At 40.9% G+C, this 17,360-nt stretch overlaps 1 protein-coding gene across 1 annotated transcript; it reads left to right on the forward strand.

The window, feature by feature from the left end:
- The first annotated feature begins 9,518 nt into the window (after nt 1-9,518).
- Nucleotides 9,519-15,685, forward strand: tff3.3 (trefoil factor 3, gene 3). The gene is made up of 5 exons (XM_002940461.4): nt 9,519-9,685; nt 11,381-11,530; nt 12,844-12,987; nt 14,459-14,603; nt 15,509-15,685. The coding sequence occupies exons 1-4, from the start codon at nt 9,583-9,585 to the stop codon at nt 14,590-14,592; spliced, it is 531 nt and encodes a 176-aa protein (XP_002940507.2). The 5' UTR covers nt 9,519-9,582; the 3' UTR covers nt 14,593-14,603; nt 15,509-15,685.
- Nucleotides 15,686-17,360: the final 1,675 nt, after the last annotated feature.

Here is a 17,360-nt window from a genome sequence, read left to right on the forward strand (position 1 = left end):
GACCCTGTCATTTTATCCCTTTCTCTCCGTGCCTCTGGGGTACCAACCAATTCTCTTACTTTTGGACTGTTGAAATGTCCTAAAATGATGATATTTCGCGGCATATTCTATTTTGTATTTTTTTCGTGAAATTAACTTTTTTTTGTTAAGTGAAGTACAAGTCTTCCCACTAAAATACATGATACAGGTATAGGATCCATTATCTGGAAACCGTTATCCAGAAAGCTCCGAATTACGGAAAGCCTTTCTTCCATAGACTCCATTTTAATCAAATAATTAACATTTTTAAAAATGATTTCCTTTTCTCTGTAATAATAAAACAGTACCTGTACTTGATCCCAACTAAGATATAATTACCCCTTATTGGGGGCAGAACAGCCCTATTGGGTTTATTTCATGGTTAAATGATTCCCTTTTCTCTGTAATAATAAAACAGTACCTGTACTTGATCCCAACTAAGATATAATTACCCCTTATTGGGGCAGAACAGCCCTATTGGGTTTATTTAATGGTTAAATGATTCCCTTTTCTCTGTAATAATAAAACAGTACCTGTACTTGATCCCAACTAAGATATAATTACCCACACTGGGTCAGTGCTATAGACATAGAATTTTGAATTATTTCTCAGGGGTGACAGGTCCCCTTTAAATACTGAATTAGGTTCATTTGCATTGTACTTGGTCAGATGAAGAGCTCCACCATCCCAGGGTAAAGGGCTACGAGGAACCCCAGGGTCTGTGGTACGAGGCTATGAAGGCCATGGAGAATTCACAATCCAGGCACGTAGTTCTATGTAGTTCCAATGGTGTTAATTCTGGTAATTCTGTGGTTACATTTATTGTCTGACATAAGCTAAGGGTCCAATGTAATTCAGCCAATCCCCAGCAGGTGGCATCAGGGGATACGTTTTTAAAAGGAAAAAACCAAAAAGAACATTCAGACCGTATTGTCTCATTAAATGGGTTGTTCACCTTCAAATTAAGTTTTTGTATGATGTAGAGAGTCGTATACTGAGACAATTTGCGATTGGTCTTCATTTTTTTATTATTTGCGTTTTTTTTACTTTTTTGTTCAGCAGCTCTCCAGTTTGGAATTTCAGCAGCTATCTGGTTGCTAGGGTCCAATTTAACCTAGCAACCAGGCAGTGGTTTAAAAGAGAGACTAGAATATAAATAGAGTAGGCCTAAATAAAAAGATAGGTTATAAAAAGTAACAATAACAATAAAACTGGAGCCTCACAGAGCAATAGGGTTTGGCTGCCGGGGTCAGTGACCCCCATTTGAAAGCTGGAAAGAGAGGAAGGCCAATGAAAAAAAATTATGAAAAATAAATGATAAAAACCGATTTTAAAGTTGCTAGGAATAGGCCATTCTATAACAGACTAAAGATGAACTGCCCTTTTATTTATATTTTTTCTGCCAACCTAATACTCTAAACGTCACCCATCCACAATGGGTGACGTTACAGATGGAGCCGGACGAACCTCAATATATTTAGAGTTATGGATCTAATTGGTCTACATTCTGATTTTAGTGGTTTTTAGAGTTTTTTGAAACCATGAAAAACCTCATTGCTACTAAAACCATGAATGTCTACTTATTACATCCGCCCACTCCAGCCTTTATATATTACATTTTTGCCTAACTGTATTACACAGTTTTCCGAATGTAAAAATACGCCATCTAAAGGCCATGTAGACCTAGACAAAGAGAACCTATGGCCAATGGAATGTGATGATAGACCTCTCTATCCTGGAGCCATGGGGCCGGCTAGTATTCAATGACTTGAGGAGCCAATCAGCATGTCCAGTGTCTCTGACAATGGCTTCTATACAAGTCTATGTAATACCCTAAATACTTGTTACATGAAAAGAATATAAAATAACGGTCCAGGATCCCTTGTAACTCCAGCGAATGCAGCGAGGAAGAGTTAAACATTTATAGCCTGGCTTTGTTTCACTAATATCCTTATTTACTCAACTTATTTATCTGTCTATAAACACTGATTGCACTCCGGTGTCATGAGTTCTCCCAGTCTGCTCTGTCAGCAATCAGCATTTTACTTTGTTTTCTAATTTGATCCCTAAAGGGTGATTGCTCCCTGGCCCCCCTGCAAAAAAAATTTCAGAGGGGCCCAGTGTGCAATGCAAGTACTACATGTCCCTCCCCCTCCCATTTTGCACCCGCCCCTCCCTCACATTCCAACTCCCCACCCCTCCCTCACATCCCAACTCCCCGCCTCTCCCTCACATCCCAACTCCCCACCCCTCCCTCCCTCACATCCCCCCATCCCCGCCCTCTAGCTCTCAGGTAGGAGAGTGGTGAGAAGGGGGGTTCGCTAAAGCTAAAATTATAGGTGGATACCCCAATGTCTGGGGATAGGGGGGCCTAGACCACAGGGTCTGCTACTTCTATAGCTTTAGCGAACCCCCAGGGCTGAAACTAGGGATAGGCAGAAGAGGCAGCTGCCTAGGGAGGTAATGATTGGGGGGCACCAGGCAAGAACTTCTCTTGCCTACCCCTAGGGGCTGATTTACTAAGACACGATTTCGAATCCGAATTGGAAAAATTCAGATTGGAAACGAACATTTTGCGACTTTTTCGGTAATTTTGCGATTTTTTCGTATTTTTTGTAATTTTTTCGGCGTCTTTACGATTTTTGCGTAAAAACGCGAGTTTTTCGTAGCCATTCCGAAAGTTGCGCAAAGTCGTGATTTTTTCGTAGCGTTAACACTTAAAAGGCGCAAGTTTTAACGCTACGAAAAAATCGCGATTTTGCGCAACTTTCGTAATGGCTACGCGTTTTTACGCAAAAATCGTAAAGACGCCGAAAAAATCGCAAAAGATACGAAAAAATCGCAAAAGATACGAAAAAATTGCAAAATTACCGATCATTACGAAAAAAACGCAATCGGACGCATTCGGCCCGTTCGTGGGTTAGTAAATGTGCCCCCTAGTCTTTGATCTGTTTTGCGTCACTTCGTATCGCACATCGACCCCCCCCGCGCTTGAACTGCGCATGCGCGCCAGTTCGAGCACGGGGGAAGGGGGGTGGGGGTTGGTGCGCGATGCATGTGCAGGGGTGAGGTGGCCGACCGAGTTGCCTAGGGTGCCCGGTCGGCTCGGCCCGCCACTCCGAACCTTCCTCCCCATGGCTCTTCTACCTGAGAGCTACCTCATACCTCCCAACATTTTGGAAATGGAAAGAGGGACAAAAAGAAATGGCGTGCATAGTGCTGCAATTTTTTGACCACACCCATTTTTAAAACCACACCCCCTAAATACCACTCCTATTTGACTGTCAAAAGAGGGATTGTCCCGTGAAAATTGGGACAGTTGGGGGGTATGCTAGCTTCCTCTATAGTTACTCCACTGAACTTACTGGTCACACAATGCCATTGCTTTCCATGCAGGAGTATGGGTGGGTTTTATCAGTACTTTGGTCAGCTCTATGGTCAGCTCTATGGTCAGCTCTGTCTGTTTCATGCCCAGGTTTTATTGGTTTTGTATAATTACTGGAATTAGAAATGTACTGGTGTTTCTGTCTCTCATTGCCGGAGATTTTTCCCTTCTCTAGCTTCAGTCTTCTTGGCCCCCACACTATGGGCAACCACTCAGGCTAACGATCTTCATACTCATCAACAGAAGTTTTGCTTCCATTGTTTCTCAGGCCACTCATAAAGTGTGTATAGGTATAGGTGTAGGTATAGGTGTAGGTGTAGGTGTGTATATTTACAAGGTTATGAATATTATTCATGCAGACAAACCTTAGCAAAACACCAACCTGCCATTCACCACCTGGCAAATTGCCTTCTCCATTATGTATTGCTCATCTCATACAATAAATAGATCAGGTCCTCTATTGCCCCACAGAATGGTCTTTGATTTATTCAGTTGTTTACACAAGGGGAGAGACAAGCTGACACCCACCGACCATACAATACCCTTAACAATAAGTTGTCTTTGATAATATGGTTCCCAAGCTATGTAAAGGGGGCCAATCATATTATATTTTCCTGTAAATACATGGGTAATTATATGCTTGTATAGATCTATAGTATCTCTTTTTACAGGCTATACATGGATTATTCTTATATTAATATAGCTAGAAAAGGCGTATTTTATATACTGAACTTACTTCACTGGCCCAGTGGTTCAGGATCTCTTTAGAAGCAACAACTTAGGCCTTTAGACGTGTCACTGATATCTTGGATTTTGTTAGGAGTGTCAGTGGCACCACACATGCTCAGTGGGCTCTGGGCAGCTGCTGAGAAGCTGAACTTAGGGGTGTCGCAAATGATCAAGCAGAACATGAGGTTGGCCTGTCATAGAAGCTGATGATTCAGGGCTGACTATTATATTCTGCTAACTGCACTGGTTTTATGTTTAGCATTTCTAGCCTACTTCTTCCATTAGCTTTAGTTCTCCTTTAATTGTGCTTAGTCTAGGTGAATGTCTATGCTGGTAATTTTATGAGATTAAGTTAAATTGTGCTTAGTATATGGGGAAAAAGACACCTTAAATCTATGCCTAGGCACAACCCAGCAGGGAAATTTTGGATTCAGTAACTATTTCAGGCAGGGGAAACTAACTGACCTTATCCTACTGAAAAATGCCTTTAATGCAACCAGGGTGTCTATTTCCAGTAATCTCCTAAAGACCCCAGCCATACTGCGGTTACAACTGCCAAATAGGGATGAGCAAATTTTTCTCACCAGGCATGGATTTGCTGTTGCGTCAAAAAGGGTGTTGTCATGTAAAAATAGGTGTGGTTGTGTCAAAAGGGGTGTGGTCATGTAAAATAGGCACTGTCACGTCAAAAAGGGCGTGGTTACGTAAAAATAGGCGCTGTCGCATCAAAAAGGGTGTGGTTGTGTAAAAATAGGCGCTGTCGTGTTAAAAAGGGTGTGGTCATGTAAAAATAGGTGTGGTTGTGTCAAAAGGGGTGTGGTCATGTAAAATAGGCACTGTCACGTCAAAAAGGGCATGGTTACGTAAAAATAGGCGCTGTCGCATCAAAAAAGGTGTGGTTGTGTAAAAATAGGCGCTGTCGTGTTAAAAAGGGTGTGGTCATGTAAAAATAGGTGCTGTCATGTCAAAAAGGGCATGGTTATGTAAAAGTAGGTGCTGTCACGTCAAAAAGAGTGTGGTCATGAAAATGGGTGTGGTTGTGTCAAAAGGGGTGTGGTCATGTAAAATAGGCACTGTCAAGTCAAAAAGAGTGTGGTCACGTAAAAACAGTCACTGTCACACCAAAAAGGGTGTGGTCATGTAAAAATAGGCACCGTCGCACCAAAAAAGGGTGTGGTCATGTAAAAATGGGTGTGGTTGTGTCAAAAGGGGTGTGGTCATGTAAAAATAGGCACTGCCATGTCAAAAAGGGTGTGGTCATGTAAAAATTAGGCGATGTTGCGTCAAAAAGGGTGCGGTTGTGTAAAATGGGTGTGGTTGTGTCAAAATGGATGTGGTCATGTAAAAATAGGCACTGTCACGCCAAAAAGGGTGTGGTCATGTAAAAATAGGCAATGTCACGTCAAAATAGGTATTAGGTGTGGCCACATAAAAAAAGGGTGTGGTCAGGTAAGAAAAGGGCATGGTAAAGGTAAAAGGTAAATAGACGTGCCCTAGTCAAATAGGGGCGCAGTTGTGTCAAAAAAGATGCGTGCATCAAAAAAATTGTGTGCGGCAGAAAAGACAAACTTTTCCATGGTTTTGCACATTTTTCGGCAAAGTGAAACGGGACAGATCCGCTCATCACTACTCCCACGATAACCTGCTTTATCTGAGCTTTCTATCCACTTTATGGGTTGCGCAGCGCTAAACATTCTATCCATGAGAGTAGCGAGTGACACATAATAATTGCCTGTATTATCTCCCAGCAGCCATACAATCAGCAGTAACAATGGCAGCTACAAGTGAAATACAAGAAGGAACATGCTATCTTACATGTTATGCAGTAAAAGAGTGTAATTAGTCACATCTAAATACTAAAGATAATTATCATGCCGTTATTATGCAATACTGCTCAGTATTACTGTACTTTCCTATGTTCACATATAGCACAATGCACAGCACCCAATGGCAGGGGCTAAAGGGCAGTAGGGATTGAATGAATAGGGGTTGTGCTAAACCTACTTTCCACCAGCCATTTTGATTAAATCAGTGGTTTTTATTAATTCTTGAACTAAACAGAGCAAACATGTTTGGAACGTGTGAGGCAGATAATTAAATTGCCAATGATCCGCCCCATCACCCTTTGTTATGACTGTTTTATTAGGAGGTGTCAGTTATGCAAGGGGATTATCTTATCTAATTATGTTCCTCGCAAGGACCAAACATGGAGTAGCTTCAGTTTCCCTGTTTAGTTCATGAAATAACAATAATATATATATAAATTGTAACTATAATTTTCATGATTAAAACAGTAGGCAGAAAGTACATTCAGCACAAGGCTGTTTCATTGGCCTTTATAATGGAGACTGGCCAGCCCACATTTTATTAGCCATGGAAAGGCTTAAGCAAATTTACAGCAATTAAAAGCCTTGCTTTTTTTTTAGAAGTGTTTATCTAAAGCAACTATTATGAGACAAATTTATTATTATTGCTCTTTGTTTTTATTGCACCAGCGTATTTACAGGGAGATAATCATTTACGTCAGTCCCTGCCCCAATGGAGCTTGCAATCAAACTTATAAATTCCTCTTGTTTCCCCTAGTTTCTTAGATATTGACCCTATCTAAAGCCCTATCTAAAGCTGGCGACACACAACTGGGCAAGAGAGGTCAACAAACAAGCAGATCTCCACCCAATGTGCCCACTGATGATCCTGGTCCTGAAATGGTGGGACTTTCAAACCTGTCATATAGATACTGTATCTGGCTGATTTTTGTCATGCAGAGCATAAGTTAGGGTGGGTTGCCAAACAAGTTACCAATGTGCAGGCCCAGCAGCAGGTAGCACCAAGCCCACTGCAGAGCCTATATAAGGAGGTGCATTAGCTGTGGACCTTTGCTTTTTTGGCCTGATAAGGTCTGCAGAGAGACGGACATCACTGAGTAGGATCCAAGTGGCTACTCACACCTTATTAGGACAGGTAGACAGGTAGAAGGAGAAACTCCTCCTAGCTCATTCTAGGAACAAGAGCTTGACAGGTTAGCTAGTAAGGACAGCTTGGGTCCCCACGAAGAGTAGTTAGTTAGGGTAGAGCCCCAGTGGTGATTGTACACCAGACAGGGATTGTAAGTGTGTAGGGATTGTGAGGGGCTGTTGAGAGACAGTTTGGGTGAAGCTTGGGCACTATTAGGAGATGGGGGACCTGGAGGTTTTAGAGAAGGTGGGCTGTAAGAAGCTTGGTCACTGTAGGAGATAGGGGTCCTGAAGGCTTCTAAGGAGATACGCTGTATAAAAGTGTGTGCGTAACTTATACTCATAAGAGAGAAGGTTTCCTGGTTGGTTTACTCCAGTCTGTCCTGATTTGCACACTGAGAAGCCTGCAATGAAGTCATATCTGTTGCAACGCACTACTTTGAGGCCAGGACTAATGTTCTCAGGGAAGGCCTTCACTGGTCCTGGGGGGAAAAGGTAACAGCCCTGACTACCCATGTTACATGACTACCAGGAAATTCATTTTCCATGAAGACAGAGACAGGGATTACAAGTTATAGTCTCAATAGTAAATGACCTCCAGGAGGGTAAATAACATGAATAACCAAGATTAAACTGTAAATTATAACTTGGCACAGACACATTCTGATACGGGTTTATATAGCAGAAAGTATTGCGACCCGATGCTAAATAGCACCCTATGGCTGCATAAAATACATTCAACATTCACATGTCTAGTGAATAATACTATGGGCTTATTTATCAATATTCTAGTTTGTAAATTTGAGTTTATTTTTCTAAATCTGATAAACTTGCACATTGAATGCTCACTCATTTATTAATAAGGAGAATTTGTTTGAATTAAAAAAATCGAATATCTTGGATTTTTTTAGTTTTACAACCTCTAAAAACTCAAAAAATTCTTTGAGAATATGGTTGACCATAGAAGCTCACAAGCTTTTACATGATGAATTTTTAGATTTGAGTTTTTTTCACTTAATAAATACCAGACATTCAAGTTTTCGAACCGTAACGTGAGTTTGAGTTTTTTAAGTGCAAAACTGGAAATGAGGAAAAAAAGTAAATTCGACCATTGATAAATCCCCCCCTTAGTGATATTGTAAGGCTTTTAAACAAAGTTGAGCAATATTTCTACTCTAACACCCTAAGTTGTCCCTTGACAAACTCAACACACAGTACAGGTATTGGACCCCTTACCAGAAACCTTTTATCCAGAAAGTTCCAAATTACGGAAAGGTCATCTGCCATAGACTCCATTGTATTCAAATAACACACGCTTTTAAAATTGATCTCCTTTTTCTCTTAAATAATAAAACAGTACCTGTACTTGATCCCAACTAAGATATAATTACCCCTTATTGGGGGCAGAACAGCCCTATTGGGTTTATTTAATGGTTAAATGATTCCCTTTTCTCTGTAATAATAAAACAGTACCTGTACTTGATCCCAACTAAGATATAATTACCCCTTATTGGGGGCAGAACAGCCCTATTGGGTTTATTTAATGGTTAAATGATTCCCTTTTCTCTGTAATAATAAAACAGTACCTGTACTTGATCCCAACTAAGATATAATTACCCCTTATTGGGGGCAGAACAGCCCTATTGGGTTTATTTAATGGTTAAATGATTCCCTTTTCTCTGTAATAATAAAACAGTACCTGTACTTGATCCCAACTAAGATATAATTACCCCTTATTGGGGGCAGAACAGTCCTATTGGGTTTATTTAATGGTTAAATTATTCCCTTTTCTCTGTAATAATAAAACAGTACCTGTACTTGATCCCAACTAAGATATAATTACCCCTTATTGGGGGCAGAACAGCCCTATTGGGTTTATTTAATGGTTAAATGATTCCCTTTTCTCTGTAATAATAAAACAGTACCTGTACTTGATCCCAACTAAGATATAATTACCCCTTATTGGGGGCAGAATCTCACTTTCCATGCTAAAAAGTTATCTTTCTGCACCCAAATAATTGTGTGATCCCCCTTAATTTAGCCCAGTAGAGCTTGATCTCACAAAGTGAGTCTATAAATCCAGGCTCAGGCTTAACGTTAGCTCTGCTAATAACTTTACTATCAGTCAGGCATAGACAGTGGGGAACATTCCGTAACAATATAGTAATTACTGTGCAAGTTCCTCTTCAGAGATAAGATCGTTACCATATGGAACACGCGGACAGTGATGTTATTTCTACCATTAAAGCTACGGGGAAGGCGTCAGTGCACAGAGATACCATTATCTTTCCCCGTCACTGACGACCATATAATCAAAGCATTATTCATTTTATGACACAATAAAGAAATATATAATGGGTGTAGTAGCAATAGCTAATAAACCCCCCACCCTCGGTAAATGTTCCCATGATTATATAAGGCAGCGCTTTCCCTATAAATATCAGCTTTATCCTCAGAGCGCCCAATTGGCTCCTGTAAACTGACTCGGCACCCACAATGGCGGCCAAGGTATCTGTCCTGCTGGTCGCTCTCCTTTACTTTGGGCATTCCAGCTTTGCTAAAAACAGCCATAGCAGCAGCAGCAGTGAAGAAAAGTACCGTAAGTAAATTAAAAAGGTTTTGATTGTGTATTTTGGCGTTTTGTAAGAGGCAAAAATATAATATTGCTTTAAAGGGAAACTAACCCCCCCAGAATGAATATGTAACCAACTTAACCAGTTTATATCATATTAAGTGGCCTATTAAAGAATCTCCCCAAACTGGAATATATATATCAGTAAATATTGCCCTTTTACATCCTTTCCCTTGAGCCGCCATTTAGTGATGGGCTGTGTGCTCCCTCAGAGATCAGCTGACAGGAAGTGATGCAGCTCTAACTGTAACAGGAAGTAGTTTCCTAGGGCCATGTATTAACCGTTGAATTTTTTTTCCAATTCGGATTTTTAGCTCTAAAAGTCTTCGTTTTACTATGCATCCAAACGGCTAAAAATCTGAATCCAACAATTGGGCAGATTAAACTTGCCCAGATCACGTAGATGTCCCTTCCCTGAAAGATCCTTCTTTTGCCTCGAAACTTTAGCGGTTTTAGATTTTGCTGGTTTTTATTTAGAAAATTTGGAGTTTTCGGCGAGTTTCTGCAACTTTTACCCACGCAGACTTTTTCAGTTCGGATATTTAAGTGAATGCCAGACATTTGTGGAAATGAGTTTATTAAAACCAAAAAATTAGAAATGTTAGCGTTTTAGTTAATCTGCCCCTCAGTATTTCTTGTACATGTATGGGATCTATTATCCAGAATGCTTGGGGCCTGGGGTTTTCCGGATAAGGAATCTTTATTGGGATCAAGTACAGGTACTGTTATTACAGAGAAAAGGGAATCATTTAACCATTAAATAAACCCAATAGGGCTGTTCTGCCCCCAATAAGGGGTAATTATATTTTAGTTGGGATCAAGTACAGGTACTGTTTTATTATTACAGAGAAAAGGGAATCATTTAACCATTAAATAAACCCAATAGGGCTGTTCTGCCCCCAATAAGGGGTAATTATATCTTAGTTGGGATCAAGTACAGGTACTGTTTTATTATTACAGAGAAAAGGGAATCATTTAACCATTAAATAAACCCAATAGGGCTGTTCTGCCCCAATAAGGGGTAATTATATCTTAGTTGGGATCAAGTACAGGTACTGTTTTATTATTACAGAGAAAAGGGAATCATTTAACCATTAAATAAACCCAATAGGACTGTTCTGCCCCAATAAGGGGTAATTATATCTTAGTTGGGATCAAGTACAGGTACTGTTTTATTATTACAGAGAAAAGGGAATCATTTAACCATTAAATAAACCCAATAGGGCTGTTCTGCCCCCAATAAGGGGTAATTATATCTTAGTTGGGATCAAGTACAGGTACTGTTTTATTATTACAGAGAAAAGGGAATCATTTAACCATGAAATAAACCCAATAGGGCTGTTCTGCCCCCAATAAGGGGTAATTATATCTTAGTTGGGATCAAGTACAGGTACTGTTTTATTATTACAGAGAAAAGGGAATCAAATCTAAAATTGTAAAGGATTTAATTAAAATGGAGTCTATAGGAGATGGACTTTCTGTAATTAGGATGCCGGGTTTCTGGATAATAGATCCCATAACTTTATAACCCTAAAAAGATTTTTCAAATGCAGTTGTGAGTTTTGCACCCCTCTTGCTACACCACTTACCCCCCCGTAGCCCTACAGGGATGATTACAAATCTTTAATCAGAGTAAATATATTGTTCACACTTTCATTTCAGCCATTAGCAAGAAAGACTGCAAAGTGGATCCTCATGTGAGAAGAGACTGTGGTTACTCTGGAATTAGCGAATCGGAATGCAAAAAACGCAACTGCTGCTTCGATTCCAGTATTCTAAATGTCAACTTTTGCTTCTTTTCTCGCTCCCAAGGTACTGATGATGGAGATTATATCCTATACAGTAATTAGAACAGCGCCTCAGTGTCCTGCCATCAACAATTCATTTGAGAAACTCAATGTACAACAGGTAGTAGTTACTCACACACACCGGTAGTTATTAGTCTGAAGCAAACGGAAATGCTGAGTTCATTTGAACTAAAGAAGCCACTTGGATTAGTGATAAAATGGCTTCAGGAACACTCAGAAGGCCAAGTTCTTTATTGTTAATACTAAAGACCTGGGTAAAAGAAACCCTAAAACACATAGACAGTGGGGCTGCCATAAGGGGAATACAGGGCAAGGGTCCCAAGAGACGTCAAAATGCATTTTGTGGGTTGTAAAGTGGGATTGTGTAGAGCAGGGGTGGGCAATACGTCGGTCATGGTCCACCAGTTGATCCCCCATGGATTTCTGGTGGACCGCGATGAAGCTGGGGATGCGGAAGTGCTGCATGAATGCGTACCTATGCTGTGTCGCATCTCTACTAATATGGGTCCCTTTTGGGAGGGGGCTACTAACTTGGTAGTGCTGGGCCCCCTGATTTACTGGTGGTGGCCCTGACAAACACCAACACATAGCCATATAGATTTGAGAGTAGTGATGGGCGAAATGTTTTGGCAGGCATGGATTCGCGGCGAATTTCCGTGTTTTGCCATTGGCGTATTGTTTTGCGAAACAGATGAAAAAAATTGCAGTGGAAAAATTCGCTGTGCGTCCAAAAATTGTCGCAAGAATAGTTGCAGGCGGCAAAAGAATAGTCGCACGTCCAAAATTGTCGCAAGAATAGTCGCAGGCGGCAAAAGAATAGTCACACATCCACAATTGCCGCAAGAATAGTCGCAAGTGGCAAAAAAACAGTTGCACGTCCAAAATTGTCGCAAGAATAGTCGCAGGCGGCAAAAGAATAGTTGCACGTCCAAAATTGTCGCAAGAATAGTCGCAGGCGGCAAAAGAATAGTCGCACGTCCAAAATTGTCGCAAGAATAGTCGCAGGCAGCAAAAGAACAGTTGCACATCCAAAATTGTCGCAAGAATAGTCGCAGGCAGCAAAAGAATAGTTGCACATCCAAAAATGTCGCAAGAATAGTCACAAGAATAGTTGCAGGCGGCAAAAGAATAGTTGCGGGCGACAATTTTTTTGTTCCGTGCAACATTTTCGCCGTTTCGCGAATCTTTTGAAAGATTCACGAATTAATCGGTGAAGCAAAACGGGACATATCTGCTCATCACTATTCGAGAGTAAATATAAAATAAAATTGGAAGCGTTGAATGGTTTATAAACTTGTAGTATTATTGCTCCCACAGATAAAGAGCAGTGCTCGAGTAACAAGAAAGACAGGAAGAACTGCGGCCACTCAGGCATCAGCGCCAGGGACTGTTATTCCAAGGGATGCTGTTACGATCCCAGCGATCGCAGTGGCAATGAGTGCTACAAGCCAACCGTGAAAAGTAAACAGGGGATCTAATTTATTTATTTATTGATCATTTATTTCTTCATCTCTTTCTTGTATAATTCTGGAGGTTCTAGATCCAATGTACATGTGTTACTGTTTATGCAATTATGTTGAATGCTTTCACTTTAACTCAAAAGGGCTTTTGAGAATATAAATAGGGGGCACAGAGAGCATCAGCTGCAGGTAGGAATAATGGCAAGTAATGGGGGTCTAGATGAGGGGGGTAGGCAAGTAACGGGGGTCTAGATGAGGGGGGTAGGCAAGTAACGGGGGTCTAGATGAGGGGGGTAGGCAAGTAACGGGGGTCTAGATGAGGGGGGTAGGCAAGTAACAGGGGTCTAGATGAGGGGGGTAGGCAAGTAACAGGGGTCTAGATGAGGGGGGTAGGCAAGTAACTGGGGTCTAGATGAGGGGGGAAGGCAAGTAGCAGGGGTCTAGATGAGGGGGGGTAGGCAAGTAACGGGGGTCTAGATGAGGGGGGAAGGCAAGTAAGGGGGGTCTAGATGAGGGGGGTAGGCAAGTAACGGGGTTCTAGATGGGGGTAGGCAAGTAACGGGGGTCTAGATGAGGGGGGTAGGCAAATAACGGGGGTCTAGATGAGGGGGGTAGGCAAATAATGGGGGTCTAGATGAGGGGGGTAGGCAAGTAACGGGGGTCTAGATGGGGGTAGGCAAGTAACGGGGGTATAGATGAGGGGGGTAGGCAAGTAACGGGGGTCTAGATGAGGGGGGTAGGCAAATAACGGGGGTCTAGATGAGGGGGGTAGGCAAGTAACGGGGGTCTAGATGGGGGGTAGGCAAGTAACGGGGGTCTAGATGAGGTGGGGTAGGCAAGTAACAGGGGTCTAGATGAGGAGGGGTAGGCAAGTAACGGGGGTTTAGATGAGGGGGGTAGGCAAGTAACGGGGGTCTAGATGAGGAGACTTTATTCCAGGTCTTCCCAAACCTCTGGCCCTTTGCACTTTGTTTTAATGCAGATCGTAGTACACGCCTACACATAACTTATATCTGACTATAAATGGGTAGATATATAGTAGTTATTCTGGCTACAACTTGTTGTGTGTGTGATCAGTCTGTGTAGCCTTAAAGCTTCATGCTTGTGGTTGGGTAGAGAACTATCTGAAGGATAGAAAGAAAGATAGATTATAAAGTGTGATGTTAATTGGAGCAATTGGACTAGTGTTGTTAGTGGAGCGGGGGGGGGGCAGTCCCTGGCATTTTGCTTTTTAACTTTCTAATAATGACCCGGATTTGGGTCACTTTTTGATATTACTGGTTCTTACTATATAACTACAGTATGTTCTGTCCAATGTGATTTTGGTGACTAAATACCAATTTTCCCTACCACCTAAAAACAAATATATTGTTAGTCAGTAAAATGAAGTGCCAGTATTTCTTTGCCCAGCTGAAACTCCTTTAAAACAGAGTCATTTATACCATTATACTTTATTTCTTCTTTGTTAAAAGGTTGCGCCGTGACTCACAAAAACAGGAAAGATTGCGGCTATCCGTACATCAGCGCCAAAGACTGCTTTTCAAGAGGGTGTTGTTTCGATGACAGCGTTCCCCAAACCATCTGGTGTTACTATGGCACTAACTAAAGCGGAAAACGGTAAAGTGCTAAAATAAAAAATGAACATGGGGGGGCCCCACTTTGGGTTTTTAGCCAAAAATACCTAATTAGTTAGTTTTCTTTTCCTAAGCTTTCTAAAATAATAAAACATTTGGCACTTACATCTATATCCCCAAACGACATCGGTCTCTATAAAAATATATTGCATAAACAACTCATATGTAAAACCCTGCTTCATCTAAATAAACCATTTTCATATAAATATACTTATTTAGCAGTATGTGCCATTGGGTAATCCTAAATAGGAAACTGCCATTTTAAGTACTAAGGGCCGCCCCCTGGGATCATAGGAGTCACAGTGCACACAAACAAGCCAAGGCACACATACATGCTAGGCCCCATCAGCCAATGAATGGGCAGAGTTCTGCCTTTTGCTCCCACACTACTTCCTGTTACAGTTAGAGCTGCATCACTTCCTGTCAGCTGATCTCTGAGGGAGCACACAGCCCATCACTAAATGGCGGCTCAAGGGAAAGGCTGTAAAAGGGCAATATTTACTGATATATATATTCCAGTTTACTGTGAAAGGGGTAAAGCCAACCTATAGCCAGAATTAGACACACAGGGTTAGACCATCCTGTAAGAGATGAACCATAAAGTTTTCTTAGTTATTAGGCATTTTCCGTAAAACTGGAATTTTTAAAAAAGAACATCAAAATTCAAATTCATAATAAAGTTTACTTAAGTTTCATGAGGCTTCCAGAGGCTTTAATGGAGCCAAAACCAGGTTTTATCCCTTTTATATTAATATAAATCAAACATATTGAGACTCTGAGAATCTCAGTAACCCCCAGTTATTTTAGGAAGACATTTAGCAAATACAGATAACAAGGAATCTATGATTTTATTTACACAAAATGTCTCCATTTTCTTTTTTCTTACAGATTTTTCCTTGGTTGTCGGAGTTTAGGACAACCCCAAGTACAAAGACGTTTAATGTATATTGTTACAATATTGTTGACTTCAGTCTGAGTAAATTTATATGTAATAAACTGTCAAAACAAAATGAACTGTTAAAAAAACTGTCAAAAAAATAATAAAAAAAGCAATGATTTACCTGCTTTCCTTTTGTAGAGCTACAATTACTTACCGTATGTACGGTGTCTGTAGGGGAGAACATATCCAAACTCTTTTCTTGAAATGTTGTAGACTTGTAGACCCTCACATTTTGTTTTTAAAATAAAAACTGTAGTTCCGTGTTAGCCAGTAGCAAAAATAATAAATACAAAACACAAATACAAGAGTATTGTAGAAATGATACCTATATTGGCTAACAATAAATATACATTGCAAGCTTTCGGAGCTCTAAGGCCCCTTCGTCAGGCAAAATACAAATAAAAACTGGAATGGCACAACATATATAATGTTAGATCAGAGAGAAGTGTTCATGAGCAATAAATTAAGAAGTTACAGATAGATAGAGAGAAATTGTGGAGATAATAAAAGTAATGTAGGGATCCCAAGATTTGGGCCCCTTAGGTTGGATTCCCCTTTAGACAGGCACCAGAAGGTGGCCTTGTGGGTTATGGACACTTAGGGGCACATTTACTAACCCACGAACGGGCCGAATGCGTCCGATTGCGTTTTTTTCGTAATGATCGGTATTTTGCGATTTTTTCGGAAAATTTTCGCGACTTTTTCGTTACCAATACGATTTGTGTTGAGTCATCCCTTTTTATATTGCAGCACACTGCCACCTAGTGGTTCCTGTTGAATAACAGGGAAACTCCCTTTTTACACACAAACAGCTAGGACCAATCTTAAGGGGCTGATTTACTAAGACACGAATTTGAATCCGAATTGGAAAAATTCTGATTGGAAAACGAACAATTTGCGACTTTTTCTGTTTTTTTGCTATTTTTTCGGCGACTTTACGACTTTTCGGAAATTATCGCGACTTTTTCGTTTACCAATACGATTTGCGCGAAAAAACGCGAGTTTTTCGTAGCCACTCCGAAAGTTGCGCAAAATCTTGCGATTTTTTCCGTATCGGTAAAACTTGCGCGAAAAGTCGCGCCTTTTCCGTAGCGTTAAAACTTAAAAGGCCCGATGTTTCGCGCAAGTTTTCACACTACGAAAAAATCGCGACTTTTCGCGCAAGTTTTAACGCTACGAAAAATCGCAAGATTTTGCGCAACTTTCGGAATGGCTACGAAAAACTCGCGTTTTTTCGCGCAAATCGTATTGGTAAACGAAAAAGTCGCGATAATTTCCGAAAAGTCGTAAAGTCGCCGAAAAAATAGCAAAAAAACAGAAAAAGTCGCAAATTGTTTGTTTTCCAATCAGAATTTTTCCAATTCGGATTCGAATTCGTGTCTTAGTAAATCAGCCCCTTAAGATTGGTCCTAGCTGTTTGTGTGTAAAAAGGGAGTTTCCCTGTTATTCAGCAGCAACCACTAGGTGGCAGTGTGCTGCAATATAAAAAGGGATGACACACACCATGTGTCATGGGTCCCCCCTCTGTAAGAGGTTAGCTACAGGCTCCAGTTATAGAATTCAGATAGATTATGTTATAGTCACTCTAGGAGTGAAAGGTTAGACAGAGTATCTAGAAAGGGCAGTCTGAAGCCCCAACAGGAGATAAATGAGGTTATGACCTCCTGGCATTACTGGCTGGCGTTCAGGTATACTAAGTGGCCAGTTCAGGTGGTAGCTAGGGACCACAGAAAAGAGATTGTCTAAGCGAGAGGGTATTCTTGGCATGAGTACCGGGGAGAGCCCTAAGGGAGTATCTCT

This window comes from Xenopus tropicalis, chromosome 2 (genome assembly GCF_000004195.4).
Source record: "Xenopus tropicalis strain Nigerian chromosome 2, UCB_Xtro_10.0, whole genome shotgun sequence".
In the NCBI taxonomy this organism is placed as follows: Eukaryota; Metazoa; Chordata; class Amphibia; order Anura; family Pipidae; genus Xenopus; species Xenopus tropicalis.